This window comes from Oncorhynchus mykiss, chromosome 10 (genome assembly GCF_013265735.2).
Source record: "Oncorhynchus mykiss isolate Arlee chromosome 10, USDA_OmykA_1.1, whole genome shotgun sequence".
NCBI classification, from domain to species: Eukaryota; Metazoa; Chordata; class Actinopteri; order Salmoniformes; family Salmonidae; genus Oncorhynchus; species Oncorhynchus mykiss.
The window spans coordinates 37,126,246-37,142,706 of NC_048574.1; the positions used below are offsets into that span (position 1 = coordinate 37,126,246).

A 16,461-nucleotide genomic window follows, 5' to 3' on the forward strand; every position below is an offset into this window, starting at 1 on the left:
CATTGAAGATGAAACGTGGCTGGGTCTTTCAGCATGACAATGATCCCAAACACACCGCCCGGGCAACGAAGGAGAGCCTTCGTAAGAAGCATTTCAAGGTCCTGGAGTGGCCTAGCCAGTCTCCAGATCTCAACCCCATAGAAAATCTTTGGAGGGAGTTGAAAGTCCGTGTTGCCCAGCAACAGCCCCAAAACATCACTGCTCTACAGGAGATCTGCATGGAGGAATGGGCCAAAATACCAGCAACAGTGTGTGAAACCTTGTGAAGACTTACAGAAAACGTTTGACCTCTGTCATTGCCAACAAAGGGTATATAACAAAGTATTGAGATAAACTTTTGTTATTGACCAAATACTTATTTTCCACCATAATTTGCAAATAAATTCATTAAAAATCCTACAATGTGATTTTCTGGATTTTTTTTCTAATTTTGTCTGTCATAGTTGAAGTGTACCTATGATGAACATTACAGGCCTCTCTCATCTTTTTAAGTGGGAGAACTTGCACAATTGGTGGCTGACTAAATATTTTTTGCCCCACTATATATGTATTATATATTTTCACATTCTTTAAAAAAATATTCAAGCTCTGTCTAGTTGGTTGTTGATCATTGCTAGACAGCCATTTTCAAGTCTTGCCATAGATTTCCAAGTAAATTTAAGTTAAGACTGTAACTCGGCCACTCAGGAACATTCACTGTCATCTTGGTAAGCAACTCCTGTGTAGATTTGGCCTTGTGTTTTAGGTTGTTGTCCTGCTGAAAGGTGAATTAATCTCACAGTGTCTGGTGGAAAGCAGACTGAACCAGGTTTTCATCTAGGATTTTGCCTGTGCTTAGCTACATTCTGAAAAACTCCCCTGTCCTTAACAATTACATGCATACCCATAACATGATGCAGCCACCACTATGCTTGACAATATGGAGAGTGGTACTCATTAATGTGTTATATTGGATTTGCCCCAAACATAACACTTTGTATTCAGGACAAAGAGTTAATTGCTTTGCCACATTTCATTGCATTATTACTTTAGTGCCTCGTTGCAATCAGGATGCATGTTTTGGAATATTTTTATTCTGTACAGGCTTCCTTCTTTTCACTCTGTCAATTAGGTTAATATTGTGGAGTAACTACAGCGTTGTTGATACATCCATCCTCAGTTTTATCCTATCACAGCCCAAAAAAACTCTGTAACTGTTTTAAAGTCACCATTGGTCTTATGTTGAAATCCCTGAGCGGTTTTCATCCTCTCTGGCAACTGAGTTAAGAAGGAAGCTTGTATCTTTATAGTGACTGGGTGTATTGATACACCACCCAAAGTGTAATTAATAACTTCACCATGCTCAAAGGGATATTCAATGTATTTTTAAAATTGTATTTTTCCCTTCTATCAATAGGTGCTCTTCTTTGTGAGGCATTGGAAAACCCCCTGTCTTTGTGGTTGAATCTGTGTTTGAAATTCACTGCTTGACTGAGGGACCTTACAGATAATTGTATGTGTGGGACACAGATATCAGGTAGTCATTCAACAATCATGTAAAACACTATTATTGCACACAGAGTGTGTCCATGCGACGTATTTATGCTTGCCATAATAAAAGGGTTGAATAGTTATTGACTCAAGATATTTCAGCTTTTCATTTGTAATTCATTTGCAACATTTTCAAAAAATCGAATTCCACTTTGACATTATGGGGTATTGTAGGTAGGCTAGTGGCAACAAAAAACATCTAAATTGAATCCATTTTAAATTCAGGCTGTAACACAACAAAATGTGAATAAAGTCAAGGGGTGTGAGTACTTTCTGAAGGCACTGTTAATACACAATTATATCCCATATAATCTAGCACTTCCCAAAGCACATATTTATTGCTATATTATTACTGGACTGTCTGTCCTAAACATATAAGTGATTTTTGGGGAACAAATATGTACAGTAATGTCTGCATATCACCTCTTTATTTAGCATTTTAATATTTTTTATCCACATGATCTAGCTTGAACTTCCCTCATTGGGAAACACTATATACTCTAGTGTTCACAACCTCATTTACTGAACGTATTGAGAAAAGGCACCTAATCAAGTTCATCATTCTGTTTTTGCATAAGTCTGAGTTCCACATGGATTATGGGAATGAGAGGGACAGGGTATATAAAAGGCCTCTATAATCACAATCCTAATTTCAACCGTTTTCTAGTATGGCTCCAGAATGGGTTAAAAAAAACAACAACAAGACTACTAGGGTATAGATTCTAGAACGAGAGATATAGGTGATGTAGAGAAAAGGCATGGTATGATAGGACTTTGATGATTGTAAATTGATTATGTGGGAGAGTGGCTGGTATTTTAAAATGCGGCTGGGTGATTGTGGCATAAAGTCTAAAGGATACATGTCTATGAGCAACAGTAAAGGGAGGAAACGTCAGTCAGAGTCCTATGTATTCAGCAAGGAACACCACTAGCACCTTGGTGAGGTTCTCGATAGTCTGAGAATGGATGTGTTCCGCTGTGTCCTCCAGAGTGTGCATAAAGGAGGGGAAGGGCGTTGTGATCATGTGTAGGACTGGAACCCCTGCGGGCATAGAGGGGAGTGGGTGGGAATGGCAGAGAGACAGGGGAGGTGAGAAGACAAATGAGATAGGGTAGAGTGTAGGGGATGACAGAGAGACAGGGGAGGGGAGAAGACAAATGAGATAGGGTAGAGTGTAGGGGATGACGGGCAGGGGAGAAGACAAATGAGATAGGGTAGAGTGTAGGGGATGACAGAGAGACAGGGGAGGGGAGAAGACAAATGAGATAGGGTAGAGTGTAGGGGATGACAGAGAGACAGGGGAGGGGAGAAGACAAATGAGATAGTGTAGAGTGTAGGGGATGACAGAGAGACAGGGGAGGGGAGAAGACAAATGAGATAGGGTAGAGTGTAGGGGATGACAGAGAGACAGGGGAGGGGAGAAGACAAATGAGATATGGTAGAGTGTAGGGGATGACAGAGAGACAGGGGAGGGGAGAAGACAAATGAGATAGGGTAGAGTGTAGGGGATGACAGAGAGACAGGGGAGGGGAGAAGACAAATGAGATAGGGTAGAGTGTAGGGGATGACAGAGAGACAGGGGAGGGGAGAAGACAAATGAGATAGGGTAGAGTGTAGGGGATGACAGAGGTTAATAGACGGAGAGATAAAAAAGGCAGATGGTAGATTAAGTTCTACAGGGATAAAACTAAAGCAGAGAACTCTCTGCAGATACAGTACAGTCATAAGGTCATAGTCTAATCAGCGGTGTAGATATCAGAGGCGGGTTAAGATGAAGGAGGACGTTCTTTTTTTATGAGCATGGCCTTATTTCTATTACAGCATATTGGATGACTGTCTGTCTTTCATATTCCATTCACCCAGTTCAATGTAACGTTGATATGTTTAGGCTACTACATGATACTTATATTTGCCCTATATCCATCATGAGGTTGTTACAACCTAGCCTACAAATGAAGTTTATAACGTAGGTGCAAAGGTCAAAAGACAAATTGGAGTACTGCCTGCATATAGCTGATCTAGGGTGTAATCATTAGTCCAAACAGTTGCAAAACTAAAACAAGAGTTTCTAGTGGACAAATTCAGGTAGGTCCATCCCCGTTTCATTCCGTTTTCTTCCATTTAAGAAACATTTTGCAACAGAATTGGCGGAATAAATACACCCCTGTTCAGCCGCACTGTCACACCCTGATCAGTTTCACCTGTCCTTGTTATTGTCTCCACCTCCTCCAGGTGTCGCTTGTTATCCCTGGTGTATATATCCCTGTGTTTCCTGTCTCTCTGTGCCAGTTTGTCTTGTATGTTCCAAGTCAACCAGTGTGTTTTTTCCCGTTCTCCTGCCTTTTCTATTCTCTTCTACTAGTCCTCCCGGTTTTGACTTTGCTTGTTTTCTGTACCCGCCTGCCTGACCATTCTGCCTGCCCTGACCTTGAGCCTGCCTGCCACACTGTACCTCCTGGACTGAACTGGTTTTGACTTTTTGCCTGTCCACGACCATTCTCTTGCCTACCCCTTTTGGATATAATAAATATCAAGGACTTAAACCATCTGCCTCCCGTGTCTGCATCTGGGTCTCGGCTTGTGCCCATATAAGCAACCACAGTTCACTTTCATAGCAGCCACACAAACAGCATCATCACATTTACACGCTCTCTTCTCATATTTTCCCTTCACTTGTGGAGTTCAGTGCACAACACAACAGCTGTCATACCATAGCTGCTACACACAGCCTACATTGTTGTCACCATATTATCTAACTTCATAGTCAACATAGCTACTATAACTAATGCGTTAGTAAACCCACAATCCAATCCATGTGTACAATCACGCAGTAGTGTACAACAAGCAGTTCAGCAGTTACACTGGCGGAGCCCAGTGGCAATACACTTATAAAACTGAAAGCTCACCTTGAATTGGACATGTCGGATAGCCTTAGCCAGCTAGCTAACATAAATATCATTCCTCTCTGTTTGAGTCAGGTTGTTGAAGACACTAAATTAGCTGCATTAGCTAGAGTAAGAAAGTGAAACTGAAAGAAAAATATATATTTCGCTCTGCTGCGTCTCCTTAATTTTGTACAAAATTAATTTGTTCAAAACTGTTCAACTATTGTCTTTCTCTCTCTTTGAGGCAACTACTCACCACATTTTATGCACTGCAGTGCTAGCTAGCTGTAGCTTATGCTTTCACTACTAGATTCATTCTCTGATCCTTTGATTGGATGGACATGTCAGTTCATCCTGCAAGAGCTCTGATAGGTTGGAGGACGTCCCCCGGAAGTCGTCATAATTACTGTGTAAGTGTATGGAAGGGGGTGAGAACCATGAGCCTCCTAGGTTTTGTATTGAAGTCAAGGTACCCAGAGGAGGACGGAAGCTAGCTGTTCTGCTACACCATGGTGCTACCCTACAGGCTACTGTAGACCTTTATTGCAAAACTGTGTTTTATTCAGTCATTTGGTGACGTGAATATATTTAGTATAGTTTTACCTAAAAAGGAGATCTTGCATCTTTTTTGGGTGACTTGACAAACATTTCATAGAAATGTGAGTTATAGATATGTCATACTCTAAGAAGCAGTAGATATGTTCTATATGCGCAATTTCTATGCTTTTTGCTTTTACTTTAGGTTTTGTACACCATCTTTAAACAGCTGAAAATATAATGTTTTTGGTTATGTAAAATATATTTTACCACAGTTTAGATGGTACAATGATTCTCTACACCAGGGGTATTCAACTCTTACCCTACGAGGTCCGGAGCCTGCTGGTTTTCTGTTCTACCTGATAATTAAGTGCACATTGCAGTGGAAATTGCTTTGAGGTCCAGAATTGAGTTTGAGGGCCCTACACTATACTTCACATAAACTGAAATTAGGCGAACTATTCAAATTTTAGCAACCAGGAAATAGCCAAGCGATTTCCGCATAGTGCATCTTTAATGTTTCACTATAAAATAAAATAAAATGAAATTCACTGAGTAGGATGGTCCTCCCCTTCCTCCTCTTAAGAGCCTCCACTTATATATTAATGGTGTACTGTTAAACGTCCATGCTTGTTAGTCAGTAAATGTGCCCTCTAACCATCTGCCTATCTATGTGGGTGTGCTCTCTCACCCTGCTGGAGGAATGGCACATGGTCGTCCTCCACAGGGCCCAGGTTTATGTCCTTCCTGAAGTAGCTCACCTCTCTGGGGTGGGAGGACAGCAGACCCAGCTTATGGAGCCTCCTCTCTAGCACACGGACATGACAGCCACCGCGGGCCATGGGGGGTGGAGAAGGGGTAAGCAGGGAGGAGAGAAAAAATGATGGAGGAAGAACAGCTCATTTCAGGTGTCTTATTACTTGTGCCTGAGTGGAATTATAGCCAGATCAGCACTGCAGAGCCTGGTCCTGTATTAGCATGAGTCAGTCATCCACCTACAAAACTCGCTGCCTTGCTCCCTGGCTCTTTCTGTCATTCTAGTGTCCCTCTACCTCACTATCTCCATTACAATATGTTTTTGCCCCATTACGATTACAGTGAGCAATGAGCGTGATAGTAATGAATTAATTTACCTGGAAATATAGGCCATTTTTGTGATACAGTATATGGAGTATACATTTTGAGAAGAGAGGTGGGGGCCGTACCTGCATATATCAGCTCATCAAACCAGCGAACAGTGTCGTCAAAGTGGTTGACAAACATAGGGTCAGGGGCACCAATCAGATCCAAAAGAACAAACAGGTCCTGCCATTCAACATACAGAACACGTAGCTAAGCAAAACATTAACTGCATACTACATAAGGCTTGGCAATGGAACATTGTAACAAACACTAACAAAGCCTCACCAAAGCATGTAACAGGGTGGTATGTTCAGCTCCTGGAGGGTGAGGTGTACGGGACATTTGTTCAGCAAGGTAACGTGAGCCGTACAGAGAGTCGGAGGGGCTCGGCTGATCAAACGCCTCATTACCATCAAAGAAGACCAACTGCAAAGTCACCTGTGACTTCTACCAGAGAGAAAAATAGACAGAAAGAAAGACTGATACAGGGGTTGGAGTGATACATTTTCTTGTAATATAACAAAAATGCTTAGAAAAATATATATTGGTCGAGTAATATGTAACTATCATACAATATCCTTTAAAATGCATTGCTTTTGATGCCAACATGGGAGATGTCCGGTGAGTGTTAATGATGTCTGTGCCTCAACCCATAAATGTCTGCAGTTTAATTTGGATATAAATGTTTGAATAATTGATGTGTGTTCATGGGTCAGACTCCAGATCTATAAATAGTCTGACATCCCGGGAGAGAGGCAAACATGTCAGAGGGTAGCCCAACCACACACTGAAGCCTCATCCTGTCATCAGTTTTCCGCAAATCCAACAACTTATATTCCCAGTGCAACCAGGAACTTAAAAGGATCTGTCAAGTCATCACTTTCATCCTTGCCCTCTGAAGCGTAGCCTTGTCCTACAGTAGCAGAGCAGACACAGTATTTACCTGTTGTTTTAGCACTTTCAGGTGGACGTCCAGAGCAGTCACCAGCTCCAGTATCATGGCACAGGGGACGGCCGCGTCGCTGGCCCCTAGGAACCTCCTGAGAGGCCCGTCGGGGGTTTTGGAAGCTGGGAGCATAGCCTTGGAGTCGTAGTGGCAGGCCAGCAGCAGACGGCGCGGGGCCGAGGGGTCCAGGACTGCCAGTAGGTTGGAGAAGGTGATTATTCCCTTTGGGGTAGCAGAGTTGAAGGAGTCGACCTCCAACGACCAACCCGCTGACAGGAACTCTAGATGGCTGTAGATATGCTGTGGCATTCACAGAAAAAAACTGTGTGATTTTAATCTAAGGACATTATTTCAGAAAACAAAATGTTAATTGATACAATAACATGTAAGACTGTGATAAAGAGACACCAGTTCCACTTTAATTACAGACGTTCTACCCTGATGTCTCTTCCTGGAGTCAGTAGAGATCCTAACCTCACGCACCCTACGGCTGCCCCTGGTACCTGGCAGTCTCTCTACCAGGATGGGCCTCAGGAGAGAGTACCACAGTCTACCTGAATTCACCTGGCCCACCAGACGCTTGATCTGGGCCACAGTGGCCCGACGGGGGTTATGGGTCAACTGCAGAAAGGGAGGACAGCAGGAGAAAGGAGACAGTTGCAGTAGTTTTTTCACATATGCATTTTGAAAACCGTCAGTCACCAGGCAGAAAATACTGTTATTATTGAGCAATCAAAGATCTGACTTGAGGTAAATTGTCTGCCATCAGTGAAGTGTATATAGTTGAACATACTGGGTTAAGTGTTCCAGCTGGCTGGGGTATGTAGGCTGTAGCAGCAGCATCTAAAAAGTAGGCTACTCCTTAGGCTTAGTCCAATATTGGAAAACCGGAGGCTACAGTGCAGGAGCCATCACCTACCTTGTCCCTTATTAGGTCTGGCACACGAAATTGTGTGTTATCGTCCATATGAATACTGTCATCATCATCGCTTGTATCATTACTCGAGAAAGAAAATCCAAGTGTCAGAGCTATTGCCAGCATCCCACATAGGCATACGAGAAGCACCCGAACTCGGGACATCCGGAGCCGGTAGCAGCGTCCCAGTAGCAGCTTGGTGCCTGGAGAAGATCGGGGCTTCCGGGTGGTTCTCATAACTTGGAAGAACCGTTAGATTCACACAACAGTTCAGTCCGGTACAGAGCCTTTCTTAACTATGTGCGTTATAGTGCTTATGATTCCATGCTAGCGTATGGCAATGGAGAATAACGTCCATGACCGATTGAATTAATGAGGCCACTGGCTGCTTAGACTCGAGCCGAGCGTGGGCAAATAAACATGAAACAATTTATGACATCTATGAGTATCATTTAACACAATTTCATCAGGATAGGCTACAATTTAACAACAAGATACAGGCTATTTTACCTGAATGGAGCACTCATGCAGTCATGTTGGGACATACATGCAGCGGCGGATCTGTCCAATCAAATCTATCAACCACTGAGGTATAATAAACTATCAACGTCCGCACTAATCGCATATTGACCCCCGCCATATCGTCGTCGTTTCGTTATGGCCCCATTTTTAGTGCACACGCGGTGTTCTGTGTCTGCAGTTGGTGCATGAGCTCCGACCGCCTGCTGTGAAAATTGTACGCGAAAATGATTCAGGAGAAGGCTATCAATTGATGGAAAAATGAGACTGAAAATGTGCCTTGTTTATTTGGAAATGTATTATTTATTTGGAAATTCAAAAAAATGACAAGACTAGAATTGAAAAAAAGTCACACGTTAGCCCAAAAATATGAATGTATATGTGTATTGTTCTATCTATATCTGTACATTGCTGAACGAATTAATCAATTATTGATTTATTGATTGATATCTAGTGAACCAAACCACTGATTGGTTTGTCAGGTAGGCAAAATATTTCCGCATGGTAGCATTAGAATCACATTTCTTAAAAGTCTTAGAACGTTCAATGTACCCGCTAGGATAGGTCTGTGTCTAGCCAATGACCTGCCTCGTGCGAAGGGATTGGTCTTTTCTTAACCAATGGGATGACATGACTAGCTGGCTAGAGAACAATCATTTAAAAAATAGATAGCCAATATTCTCTTTGCTGCTAAACTTCTTCTAGGTAAGTGACTGGCCATAAATTGTCACTAACATTTATTTCCACAGATATTAATATTTTTATAGTGTCTAATAATTCAAATGTATATTTATCTTGCTTATCTCTGCTCACCCTTCATATGCAGTCATTGGCTCGCCCTCGCTAACAAAAAACGTAAAGTTAGCTGGATAGCTAACTAGCTAGCTAACGTTATATCAATTTTGCTATGCAATTAGCTCAACGTAACTTTGTTAATATATTTTTGTTAAAGCAGAGAGCAAGAGGCGAAGCATGTAGATAGACACTCATTGGTTAAAGGCGTGAAAATAATTAGCTAGACTGATGGATGGCAAACTTCAGCTAGCTAAGTTAACTAACTGGCCAGCAAACTAACATTACCGCGCAAGGGACTGAACGTTAATTTAGCATCTTTGACGCCCCCTGTGGCAGATTTGAGCATGGCACAAGGACCCGCAGGCAGAGACGCGACTCGCAGGAAAAGGTACTTTTAGCTACTTAAATTGCCTGTTGCACGTCACTGTCAATAAGAATTATAAAAGAGACTTGAAGACATGAAAATGATCTACTGTAGCTAAGTAATGGGTACATTATCTTACAGTAAGGATCAGCTGGACTGGAGCACATGCTGGAGCAACAGTCTGAAAGAGATTGCAGGCCTGCTGCCCATATCTAAGCCTAGGAATGGCCGAGGACTCACCAAGGTTTGTGCACAGATGAGCTTGATTTAATTGTATTAATGGATTCCCTGTATGAGTATTTGTGTCCGTATGTGGGTGCATGGCTACAGTATGTCTGAATACAGTACGGTTACATTATGGTGGTGGGTGTTCCTGTGTGTGTCTCACCTCTAATCTATCTTCAGAAGGAGACTCTGGTCCACATGCTGCGCTATTTTGACTTTCTTCAGAGTAGGATCCAGACCCTGCAGAGCCGCTTGCCCCCCCACTGCATCCCCAAGCAGGAACCCGACACAGGTACAACCTCAAGCATCAAGACAAGTACAGACTACGTACCTGACTTTCATATCAATGCATTTACACTGTATGTGTGTGTGCATGTACAGGGTCTGAGAGTGAAGAGAACACCCTCTCTGATCCCTGCACCCCCCCTCACACTCTAAAGGCCAAGCGCAAATATTTTTTCAGCCGTTCCCGCAAGAGACCTGCCCCCACCTCAGGTACCAGACCCACACCTCCCCCCAACTACCCATGACATTATGTTCAACACTGTCAAAAGACTGTTGTAAGGTGACGAGAGTAGTTCTGTTAGTTACTTCAAGTATGATTACAAACTAGTTTTGTGTGTAATAACATCACACTAACCAGAATGGTGCTTTTCTGTTTGCTTAACTCAGAGGTGAAGGCAGAGCTTCAGGTGAACAGAAGGAGGTTGTACAAAGCTGTAGCCAATGGAAAAATAGTTTACCCAGAGGAGGGTGTGTCTGTCCCCATGTGGGGTGTGCATTCTGATTGGTCAGAGCTCCAGTCTAGTGATAGCCATGGGGCGTGGCCTGTGTATGACAGCGACTCCCAGCCGAGCTCCCTGGATTCAGGCTTCAGCCTAAATCAGCTGCTCCCCCTGAGCACGCCTCTGGAGGGTGAGTTAGGCTGGAGGGTCCCTAAGTGTTCTCTGGGCTATACATGACAGGTGTGTTTGGGACAAATGTTACTGAGTTGATGCCTCTGTCTTTTGGTCTCCCACAGGGAGCAGTGGGACTCTGTGGACTCCATCCCCAACAGAGAGAGGCCACTGCTTTGTTTGTGAGGACCGCACAGGCAACGAGAGCATCCCATCAGGGAGCGGGGTCCTAGACACTCCAACTACTCCAATTAATGGGTGGGTTTACATCCCTGTAGCCGCATGCCTGCCCTTTTTAGTGTAACTTAGTATAGTATTCATGTGAATGTGTTTTCAACCCATATATACAGTTGAAGTCAGAAGTTTGCATACACCTTAGCCAAATACATTTAAACTCAGTTTCACACAATTCCTGACATTTAATCCTAGAAAAAATTCCCTGTTTTATGTCAGTTAGGATTACCACTTTATTTAAAGAATGTGAAATGTCAGAATAATAGTAGAATAATTATTTATTTCAGCTTTTATTACTTTCATCACATTACCAGTGGGTCAGAAGTTTAGCATTTGGTAGCATTGCCTTTAAATTGTTTAACTTGGGTCAAACGTTTCGGTTAGCCTTCCACAAGCTTCACACAATAAGTCAGTGAATTTTGGCCCATTCCTCCTGACAGAGCTGGTGTAACTGAGTCAGGTTTGTAGGACTCCTTGCTCCCACACACTTTTTTAGTTCTGCCCACCCATTTTCTATAGGATTGAGGTCAGGGCTTTGTGATGGCCCCTTCAATACCTTGACTTTGTCCTTAAGCCATTTTGCCACAACTTTGGAAGTATGCTTGTGGTCATTGTCCATTTGGAAGACCCATTTGTGATCAAGCTTTAACTTCCAGACTGATGTCTTGAGATGTTGCTTCAATATATCCACATAATTGTCCTTCCCCATGATGCCATCTATTTTGTGAAGTGCACCAGTCCCTCCTGCCTCAAAGCACCCCCACAACATGATGCTGCCACCCCTGTGCTTCACTGTTGGGATGGTGTTTTTAGGCTTGCAAGCCTACCCCTTTTTCCTCCAACCATAACGATGGTCATTATGCCGAAACAGTTCTATTTTTGTTTCATCAGATCAGAGGACATTTATCCAAAAAAGTACAATCTTTGTCCCCATGTGCAGTTGGAAACCGTAGTCTGGCTTTTTTTATGGCGGTTTTGGAGCAGTGGCTTCTTCCTTGCTGAGCGGCCTTTCAGGTTATGTCGATATAGGACTCGTTTTACTGTGGATATAGATACTTTTATACCTGTTTCCTCCAGCATCTTCACAAGGTCCTTTGCGTTGTTATGGGATTGATTTGCACTTTTTGCACCAAAGTACGTTCATCTCTAGGAGACAGAATGCTTCTCCTTCCTGAGCGGTATGACGGCTGCGTGGTCTCATGGTGTTTATACTTGCGTACTATTGTTTGTACAGATGAATGTGGTACCTTCAGGCATTTTGGAAATTGCTACCAAGGATGAACCAGACTTGTGGAGGTCTACAATTTTTTTTCCTGAGGTCTTGGCTGATTTCTTATGATTTTCCCATGATGTCAAACAAAGAGGCACTGAGTTTGAAGGTAGGCCTTGAAATACATCCACAGGTACACCTCCAATTGACTCAAATTATGTCAATTAGCCTATCAGAAGCTTCTAAAGCCATGACATAATTTTCTGGAATTTTCCAAGCTGTTTAAAGGCACAGTCAACTTAGTGTATGTAAACTTCTGACCCATTGGAATTGTGATATAGTGAATTATAAGTGAAATAATCTGTCTGTAAACAATTGTTGGAAAAATTACTTGTCATGCACAAAGTAGATGTCCTAACCGACTTTCCAAAACTATACTTTGTTTACAATAAATTTGTTGAGTGTTTGGAAAAGGATTTTTAATGACTCCAACCTAAGTGTATGTAAAGTTCCGACTTCAACTGTATGTGTTTCCAGGCCAGGATCACTTTTCCTGAAGGACCAAATGCTTGGGGTAATCCCACCCATGCGAGGGCGAAGGGAGCCCTTCCACAGCCCTGCTGCCACGCCCCAACGCCCTACCCTGCTGCCCCTGCTGCCGCTGTTTGGGACTGGGGACAGTCTGAACCTCAGCCCCTCCCTCCTCACATCCCCTGCCCGGGGCCTCAGCCACTGCCTGTTGCCTGAGGGCCAGGAGGAGCTCCATGGTAACACTCCTTTTCATAACACACGCTCAATATTAAGCTGATTTAATATCATGTTAATGACCAGGGTATTTCTGCTTTATTTTGTTGGATACAAAAGAGACCCTGCCTGCCATTGAAGTATATTTGAAGTGTCTGACTTCAAATAGATTACAGGACGCTTGGTGTAGTGTGTAGTCTACCAAGTAGTGCAGTCTGTAAAACCTAATTGTAACTCGATTGGAAGGATTCCTCCAGCTATTAATCATATACATTCCTACTTACGTCTTCAGTTCCTGGTGCGAGAGAGAGAGAGAGTGAAACATAGCCAAAGGCCAACACACACTCATCTTTTTGCAGTGCTATTCGAGGATGTTTGGGTCACCCCTAAAACGACCCACACCAAAGTCTCCTGCCTGCCCTGCCATGACCCCAATGACTCAGTAAGCCTCATAGAATCATGTTTCCACAACACAAATGTTGAGTGTATAGTATGTTAGGTACTAGTGTTGTGTTCAATATCAATACCAGGTTTAGTATCACAATACTTGATACCAAAACGATAGAACAGTGTTAAAAATAAAAAAAAACATATTAGCCAAAGACACAGAATGGCACCTGATTCGACAGATAAACTCAGCTACTGCTCTGTTCAATCGCTGGGCATCTTTTGAGGTCAATATAACAATAAATGATACATCTCTATTGATAAACTGGGTAAATCAGGATGTAGCCTAGGCCTATCCACCATACAGGTGAATTCATATTCAATAGGAGTGTGTGCATGCATTGAGTTATTGAGCTTGTTTTGGCTGATTTCATGGGGCTACAGATGAAAAGCAATTTCCCTTCCATTTGGGACTTATTTTATTATACTGATCAACAACATTTGCATAGAAGTAGCATCTTTTATAAAAAATGTGCGCTGTCTCTTTAACCAGTAATGGCGTCATTCACAAGGCAAGAGGTTTGGAGCAGAGTCAGTTTGCTGAGGCAATAAATCATCTTTGGGAGAGACGTAAGAGAGTGAATTAATAAGGTTTTTGGTGGCAATCAGCTTTTGCGTTATTGTTTCTATATTATCACAAACGAAGTACAAGGGTAATGAATTGATGTTACCTTTAGCTGTCAGCTAGCCAGGAGAGTTACCTGTAGCCTACAAAGCTGGGAGCTATCTTGCATTGTAAAGTGTTCTTGCCTGTATGGACATTGTTTTGCAAACGGAGCTAAAATGATGCAGCCCAGACTCTCAGTGCAGGCTAGCAGTGAGTAGGTGGATCAGGTACGGTGCACGCTATAATAAGGGGTCTGCTGTGCTAGTAGACAGGCTTAATCCGTGAGACACATTTGACAGCAGTACCAAAAGTAACAAATTCTACTACTGAACTGTTTTTCATGTTCTACTATCCAGAAGTGTCGGTATATCGTGCAAAACAATTAAGGAAATGGGTATGTTCAGCTTAATGATAAAGCCACTATTCCCCCTAGATGTCAGAGGGTGAAGCTGAAGTCAGGCATGGCAGAGGAGGGTGGCTGTCCTCCCTGAGTGAGGGGGAGGAAGGGGACGTCACCTGGACCCCCAAGCAACAGCAAGTCCCTCTGAAGTCAAAGACCAGTAGCACAGGACGGCACCGCAGAGCCAATGCTTCCACCAAGGGCCCCCCTCGCACCCCTCTTAACCTGAAGAAGAAGTGTGTCAACGGCTTCATAATGTTCTGCCGCATTAACAGGAAGACCTACCTCCGGTGAGTGACTCCTGACCTTTATCCCCATAACCCTGTGTTTCAGCTTGATGTACTGTACCTCTGTGTGTCTGTAACTAAGATGGATGCCATGTCTTTGAACAGTACCCACCCTGGCACCCCGTCTACCGTGGTTACCAAGGAGCTGGCCAGCCTGTGGCACGTCATGCCCAAGCAGGAGAGGCGTGTCTATTGGTCAGTAACTTTCTTATTGTGTCTGTCTCTTTACTTACAATTGGAATTTCTCCGTTTTACAGAGGAGCTTGTGTAATCTCTCTCAGTCTGAAGGCTCGCCACTTCAGCCGCCAGCAGAACCGTAACGTGAGGAGTGAGTTGGTGGAGGGAGGCGGGGAGGAAGAGGACTGTGTACCCAGCCCCCTCCACATGCTGCTGGCCCAGAGAGACCTGTGTGCTGCAGCCAGAGGAGGCCCCTAGAGTAGCTACCTCCACACACACTGACCCTTCACTGACCATATGCATCTAGCATTGGATGTCCATATTTATACTGTATCTGTCCATATTCAAACCAACAATATTGTTTATTTAAGAAACACCGTATGAGTTAATTATGAAGTTCTTTGGAGTTTAAATTATATTCTCAAACGCAGACACTTAATCTCTGTCTAGCACAGTGGTTCTCAAATTATATACGTTTTTTAAAGGAAGTCAGTCCAACTTTAAACTGACTCTTGAAGTTGTAGAATTAGGTACTGAAATTAGGTAGTGAATCATCAGTTCCTCTTGTCATGTCAGTCATTGCATACCTTCAAGAGCTATTTATAACTTGTCAAATGTCCAGATCAACTAGCCCATGTCAGCTAACAGTTTTTTATTTAGGTTTTGTAGCCCATAGATTTTGTTGTAATTTTTTTGTCACTCCAATACATGGCAAAATGTATAGAAGTGCAAGATAATTTGTCTTAAAACTGCAACATTATCTTTGCACCCCATGACAAAATGTATAGAATTGCAAAAAAGAATCTGTTCCCCAATGCTGGAAGGGGGGCCAGAGTGAAAAGGTTTGGGAACCCCTGGTCTATAGCACACCACATTTAACTGTTACTTTTTGTTTTCTGCCTCATGTTAAAGTTATTTATACAACATGTTCAAACGTGGTTTTACAGGTATAATTGAGAACCATTTTAGTAGGAAGTTTTGTATTTACATGAAGTGATGTCTTCCCGTGGGTTATAATGCCAAGGCAGTGTTTTACTAGTCATGTCGTCCTGAAGTTTATTTCATCAATCAGTCTATATTTATGATCATAAGGGCCAAAGAAATTCCAGGCTACACAGTATGCAGCACATAAATCACTTGCCCCATGGACTGACCATTTTATTTATTACCTATTTATACACACTGCGTTTATTAATATGTGTGGAATGTCTGTGTTTCTCTATTACACATTGTGTAAATTCCTGTTTTTACAAGGCAGGTAAGAACTGAAGTCTTACCATTGTATTGAGTTATTCAAATTGGCAATTGGAAGTTTGCTGAAGTGTTTCTATGTGTGGTGTCACAATATGTTAAGATGTTCTGTAAATTAAAGTTATTCAATTGTTACTACTTTGAGTTATTTGAGACAAATGAAACAAGTGAACATTTGAGATACCATACAATATGTTATTTTAGATTATTACAAATATAACAATCATTCTTTAAACAAAACAACACTAAAAGTCACATTGCACGGCTCAGTTTTTCATCTAAAGTCAAGACCACTGTGCCCTCAAACTACATGGTAGTCGTTTAGAAGTTATTATCACTTGACTTTGGGAATCTCAGGTTGCAGTATA

General features: G+C 42.5%; 2 protein-coding genes across 6 annotated transcripts; one reads left to right on the forward strand and one right to left on the reverse strand.

Moving 5' to 3' along the window:
• Positions 1-1,389: 1,389 nt before the first annotated feature.
• qpctlb (glutaminyl-peptide cyclotransferase-like b) lies at positions 1,390-8,752 on the reverse strand. 2 transcript variants are annotated; one of them, XM_036990202.1, is made up of 8 exons: positions 8,448-8,752; positions 7,941-8,176; positions 7,496-7,642; positions 7,019-7,321; positions 6,361-6,522; positions 6,159-6,258; positions 5,645-5,761; positions 1,390-2,572 (listed from the first exon to the last, which is right to left on the reverse strand). In XM_036990202.1, exons 2-8 carry the CDS (start codon positions 8,172-8,174, stop codon positions 2,427-2,429), a joined length of 1,209 nt encoding a protein of 402 aa, XP_036846097.1. In that variant the 5' UTR covers positions 8,175-8,176; positions 8,448-8,752; the 3' UTR covers positions 1,390-2,426. The 2 variants fall into 2 exon arrangements, with proteins under 2 accessions (XP_036846097.1, XP_021474004.1); XM_021618329.2 differs by having other exon boundaries at positions 7,941-8,752.
• Positions 8,753-8,950: 198 nt separating this feature from the next.
• Positions 8,951-16,228, forward strand: LOC110533802. 4 transcript variants are annotated; one of them, XM_036990197.1, is made up of 12 exons: positions 8,951-9,161; positions 9,588-9,639; positions 9,757-9,859; positions 10,021-10,132; positions 10,222-10,335; positions 10,513-10,755; positions 10,862-10,994; positions 12,718-12,947; positions 13,284-13,366; positions 14,412-14,668; positions 14,771-14,860; positions 14,947-16,228. In XM_036990197.1, exons 2-12 carry the CDS (start codon positions 9,596-9,598, stop codon positions 15,098-15,100), a joined length of 1,563 nt encoding a protein of 520 aa, XP_036846092.1. In that variant the 5' UTR covers positions 8,951-9,161; positions 9,588-9,595; the 3' UTR covers positions 15,101-16,228. The 4 variants fall into 4 exon arrangements, with proteins under 4 accessions (XP_036846092.1, XP_036846093.1, XP_036846095.1 ...); XM_036990198.1 differs by having other exon boundaries at positions 10,066-10,132; XM_021618324.2 differs by lacking the exon at positions 8,951-9,161 and having other exon boundaries at positions 9,224-9,639.
• The last annotated feature ends 233 nt before the right edge of the window (positions 16,229-16,461 follow it).